Source organism: Frankliniella occidentalis, unplaced genomic scaffold (genome assembly GCF_000697945.3).
Source record: "Frankliniella occidentalis isolate FOCC.00 unplaced genomic scaffold, Focc_3.1 Scaffold442, whole genome shotgun sequence".
Classification (NCBI taxonomy): Eukaryota; Metazoa; Arthropoda; class Insecta; order Thysanoptera; family Thripidae; genus Frankliniella; species Frankliniella occidentalis.
Window position 1 is genome coordinate 166385 of NW_026267561.1, and position 5711 is coordinate 172095.

The 5711-nt window shown below is 53.6% G+C and overlaps 1 protein-coding gene across 1 annotated transcript in view; it reads right to left on the reverse strand.

The window, feature by feature from the left end:
• The window catches only part of LOC127751349 (mucin-1-like), a 73842-nt gene extending 72769 nt beyond the window's left edge, over positions 1–1073 (reverse strand). Inside the window, exons 1-2 of the mRNA XM_052274797.1 lie at positions 898–1073; positions 411–470 (exon numbers count right to left, since the gene is read on the reverse strand). Of these exons, the coding sequence (XP_052130757.1) occupies positions 411–441 (31 nt within the window). The 5' untranslated portion in view covers positions 442–470; positions 898–1073. The remainder of the gene's footprint in view (positions 1–410; positions 471–897) is intronic.
• Between the last annotated feature and the right edge of the window lie 4638 nt (positions 1074–5711).

Genomic DNA, 5711 nt, shown 5'->3' on the forward strand with positions numbered 1-5711 from the left:
CCCCGCCCCGCCTCAGCAGCCTGGCCCGAGGCCCGGCCGGCTCAGCCTGTCACAACTACTCGCGTAATCGCAAACACAAACTTATTATCTGGACAAAAGGCGTCCGCCGCCGCCGCCGGGGCGTCGTGACAGCAGAGGGGCAGGCGAGGGGCAGGCGAGGGGGGTGAGACATGCCGCTCAATCTCGAACTCTCTCCCTCTCTTTTACATTTGCGACATTAACGCCTTTGAAAGCACGCGATTGCCGGTACGACTTGTGGCAGTTCATGCTACGGGGGGAGACTAACAGACTGCACATCTGAAAGCTCTGCCTAGGTACTAAACGCGAAGATTCTTTGCTTGCTAGCTGTGCACCACTCTCCGTTTTGTTTTTCAAAGAGTATATACTATATAGAAAGAAAAAAAACATACCTTGGGAGATGTGTTGAACGCAAGCAACCATTTCCAGCAGGTCTCCTACATCTCCTCAGTCTGCGACAAGTAACAAAAATTAATCAAGATTGCGTCAAAATGACAAAATATTCAGATGAACTACATTGTGTTTCAAAAATTAGAAATAAAATAGATCCAAACTTAAAAGTGACATTGTAAAGCACATGACCATTGCATGAGTTTATAATATGAGATGTAATAGGCCAACTATCAATGCGACATAAAACAACAGTAATTTTCTTTGAGAGAAAACACATTTTAGGGCTTAAATAAATTCAAACCAAAAATTGGATGATATATTAATATTTGGCAAGTATTCGGTATGGGCAGACCAGACTAAGGTCTCGATATGTCGCCGATGAAATCCCATTGCTGTCCGTGCTTTTTCAGTCATGACCTAGGGCCGGTCTGTTTAAACTTGACTGGGAAACCCGGTGGGAAATCGGGTGCCATAACCTCTACTCACAGTCGCAGTTCTGTCCGGCTGATGCACACAAAAATAGTTCCAGTGGCGATACCAATACCATTAGCATCAAAAAGCAAATTCGTAGATTCAAGTCGTACACTTCTTGGTTACGCCACCGAAAGCGAACGCGAACGCAAAATCCCATAACCCTGACTAGCAGGCACAACACACAACAACACACCATGAACAGTGTCAGTGTCCCCAACCCAAAAACACTCAAGATGTCCACATCACTTAAGAAGGTAACTCCAACCAAAGTTGAAAAATAGCTCCGTACATTTTTAGCACTCTAAAAAGCTTAAATCCCCCACATAAAACCCAATAATTTACTTTTTGTCCCGGCTGGGAGCGTACTTTCACTGAAAAGGTGGACCTGCACATGACTGTACTTTCCTTCGCTTATCGCGCAATAAGGACGGGGAATGACAAATCAAAAGAAGGCGGAACATTTTTCTGACTTCTTCATAGTGTGAGGTCGAGCACTCCCACACGCGCACGTTCGCTCGTTATCAGTTGGCTTGTCGCGGATGCAGGAGGGGTGCGTCCTTTCCAAGGTGTGTGTATGTATGTGGCGGGGGGGGGGGGGGAGTGGCGGGTCGGAAATGTGCCTCTGAACCGAGACAAAGGGGGTGACAGCAGCCGCGGTATGGTCCCCGCCCGCAGCCTCTGGGTGTTCTAGCCGCACGGTTTGAATAAAGCCTCTCTGATAGAGAGGAAGGTACCGTGGCCCAGCGGCCCAGCGGCCCCGCGCGCACCCCGCGAGCTTCCCTTAGCCAGCCGCATAGCCTCGCTGCGGGGCGCCGCTCCACGAGACGTCAAGAAAAAGGAGTAAAACTGGCGGACTAAAGTTGGACAATTAGAAGCCATGGCGGCCAAGCAAGGAGAAGGGAAAAGGGGGGGGGGAGGGGCGGTGGCGTCGGGGCACCAAGCAGCAGCAGTTCTCGGAGGAGAGAAGGGATCAGAGGAAATGAGAGAAATGAGCTCCGCCCCCTCCCGCCGCACGCCCCTCGCCCCTCCACTCCTCCCCGGAGTCCTCCCGGAGCGCAGATAAATAACTCCGAATTAAACCTTCCAAATCCAAGGTGATCATAAAAATAGAGGAGATGACCGGGAGGAAGGAGCGAGGAGGCCAAGGAGAAGCGCTCCCCTCCCCCATGACCCCCTTCGCAAAGTAGGGAGGGAGGGTCGCCGTCGCGCCGCGCCAGCGGGAACACCCCGAGGAACACCCCCGCCCCGCCCCCGCAGCGCCACCTCGCGCCCTCCCCGGCGCCGCCAAGCGAACCAAGCGTGTGGACCGCGCGCCAGAAAGGGTGAAAGAATTGTATTAGTAAAATAAAGTGGACGTATTTGACTCCATCACGATTCAATTATTAATCTCGTTCCCACTCCGTTTCGAAGTATGGGAGCAGCACCTTTCTCCTTTTTCTTTCTAAAGGGTCAAAAAAAAAAGAAGGGTTGACGGTCGGGGCGGCGTTAGGAGGACCTGCAGGAGGAGCGTTTAACATTTTAAATCATGCCCGTGATTGGAAGTGCTGCTGGCAGGAGGGGGGGGGGCTCAGTTAAGTACCGCCCATCACTGTGATCCTGGGGAAGGATGCGGCAAAGGACTGCCGGTCGGAGCCTCAGCCCCCGCGGCCCCCGCACCGCCACTGGAATGAGTTAATCCCCACGGATCGAGCGGTAAATTGATTTATGTGGTTACTCTCCGATTACGGCTCCAATCTGCGGGACCAGGAGTGCGCTCCATCAGCGGCGACCAGGAGGGGTCCGGGGGGGAAGCCTTGGCGATGCGGCGGACAGGGGGATAAGGTGTGGGGTGGGGATGGAGTTATTCCCCCCCCCCTCCCTTTCACTACGGTATCTGCGAATATACCCCGCGTCACACGAGAGTACGCGCATTGCGCGGCTGCTACGACGAGCAGCGGAGAGGGGCGCCGGGGAGGTAGGCAGCTCATTTGACACGCGCGAGCTGCGAGCTGCGGGTGGGGACGGAGGGAGACAGTGAGAGAGTGGAGGGGGAAAAATATCGAGAGGTAGAAATCCTTCAAAGACGTCTATTACTCTCACGAGCCTTCACCTTCGGGGGGTCGTTTCCTTATTGAGGGCGTTCGACTTTCCGGCGCCATCCCCAGCCCCACCCCGCCCCGTCCCGCCCGCTCCGCCTCGACGCGCCGCTCTCCGTCTTTGAACTCTGAATGGCGCGGCGGTGACCACCTTCACTTCGCGGGGCAGAGGGTCATTAGACGAGATTGGCCTCCGTCACGGCGTTTCGCCGCCCTTACACTTTCTTTTTCATCGCGCGAAGCGAGCATCTACACCCACATACACCTGTAGAGACACACACACAGACACACACACACACACACACACAATTATTAGTGTGGGGGTGGCCACGCGCCGACTACACTGTCCTTACAGGTGGGCTCCTCCCGGCTCCTTCTTGAAAAGACGTCTTTTGAAAAGGAGAAAGAGTAAAGCAAATACGTGAAAATGATAAACACCTGGCAACGCATTCATGGTTTGGGGTTCTCTGTGTTCGTTCAATCGTTGCACTCCGATACACTACGAACTACTCCACGAATCAATGACCAAAATCAGCCTTCAAAATAATTAGAAAGTTATAAGACAATAATACTTTTGTGCGGTTCTCCGGAACCTCCATAGACGGCGGGCAGCGGGCGGGCTAGACGAGGAAATGACGAACGGAACCGAAGGGGGATGATGAGATGGGTGATGAGGCGGTGGCGGATGGTGGAGGCGCTCGTGAAAGAGCCCTCGCTCTTTCTCCATCATTCCCTGGGCAAATAGTTTGGCTTCCAGAGTGTCAATAGACGCGGGGACCTCAAAGCGCGGTCAAGCCCGGCCAGTGGACCGGCCCACTAATGACTCAATGCCCCTCCCCTCCCCCTCCTCCTGACTTTTACCGTCAGCCATTACATGATTAGACTGGGAAGAAGAAGAAGAAGGAGAGTCAGCAGCAAGTAGCAGAGAAACCCCCTCTCCTACACCCCCTCTCTGTCACACCCATACGCACCACATGGTCACATCTTTCCTCCTCCCTCACCTCACCCTGTCCCTTACTTTTCTCTCTATCTCTTCCTCTCTCCCTTCTTTGATTTGTGGACGGAGAGGCACTTCCGTGCGTGCCGCTTACTTCTTTGCGCTATTCCCCACCCTTAGTTTCCATCCCCTTTCCTTCTCCCCGTATATTTGTGTTTGTTTCTCGTTATTGCCAATAAGATAGCCACCAACGTAGAACCTAAACATATCGACATCGACACATTTACTATATATACTTTGTGCATGTTACGGGGTAACTCGTAACTCAATTGGCGCTCATGGGTCAATTTAAGTGGAAGAAAGAATGAAGAATGTAAACGTGAGAAAGAAAATGTACAAAAAATCATACGTCGTTTCGGGCAGTGTTCTATTCTTCGTATTTCGCTTCATCGGTCTGTGAAAACATGAACTCATTTTGGAATATGGTGATGACTGAGTAATGCTTGCTATGTACATGCTTACTTCAGTTTAAACTGTGAAATAAAAACGCTCGAGAAAATCGATGCAGCTCTGTTAACCTCACGGCCCAGCTACAGCAGCAGCCACAGCAGTGCAAACCCTGGCACAGTCCGCAGCTCGAGGAGCTCCGTCTCATCTGCTCTGTTTACTTTCCTCGACTGCGGGGAGGGGCGCGGCGGGTGCAGCAGGGTGCGCGGGGTTCAAAGGGCGCAGGGAATGACCGTGGGCTACTTGAGCTTCGAGGACGATACCGCAACCAACTGCGGCGTCCCCGCAAAGCTACGACATCATCGCTTAGTGATGAGCGGCAGCGTTGAGTGCATCACGGTGATGATCATCATCACGCGTCTCTGTAGGCGCGCTTCGAGGCGCGCTTCTTTGTGGAAATCACTGCCCTGAATCGAAAAATCCTCTGCACCCACACCCTCTGCACCCACACCCTCTGCACCCACACCTCTGCACCCATACTCTCTGCGCCGTGTGTGCAGCGTTACCTGGTCCTCTGATATTCTGCTCAATAGAGCCCCACATCATCCCCCTCCCTCCGGTCACTCCCACCACCCCTGCTCTGCTCTGAGACGCTTCTCCGCGCGTCATTCCCCTGCGACGACATGGAAGGCGCCTCGATTTTTCTTTTTTAAACCCGCTAGGCTATTTAGAGGGAGGAGCATTCGAAGCGCCACGCCGTGCCACTCCCTCCCCCAGCCGCCGCGCCCCCGCCGCGCCCGCCCCGTGGCCGTGCGACATCCCCCATTCGGTCACACTTCGAGAGGAAAAGCGCGGGCATTATAAAACTAGCACGAACATCGTTAAAAAGGGCTTAATATTAGGAGCGCCCGGGGGTATATATCTCCGACATCTCCCCGCTAATTTTTTTATACCATTCCAATTACATTTTAATACTTTCTTTGATAATTTTACACTTTTTCTCAGGGCCTTGTAACACGCCCGAGCAAGGCGCGTCCCCAAGTTGAGCGAGGGAGAAGGGGGGCGGGAGGAGAAATGGGGAGGAAGGAGAAAGAAGAGGGAGAGAGGAGGAGGAGGTGGCGGAGGGGTTGAGCGCGGGGGAAGGGGCAGCGGACGGCGAAACGTGGCATTGATGTAAAAATGCTGCTATCGGAGAAAAATTTAACCCCGGAGGAGAGCACCGTTGCTCCCCCACTTTGGGCCCCCCATAGTCTCCCTCTCTCCCTCTTGCACGCACTTCGGTCCACGCAGGGCAAAGCCCCCCCTTCTCTCTCCTCTCTCTCTCTCCTCTGCGCCATCTCTTTTCAGCCACCCAGCGCCCTCCCCCC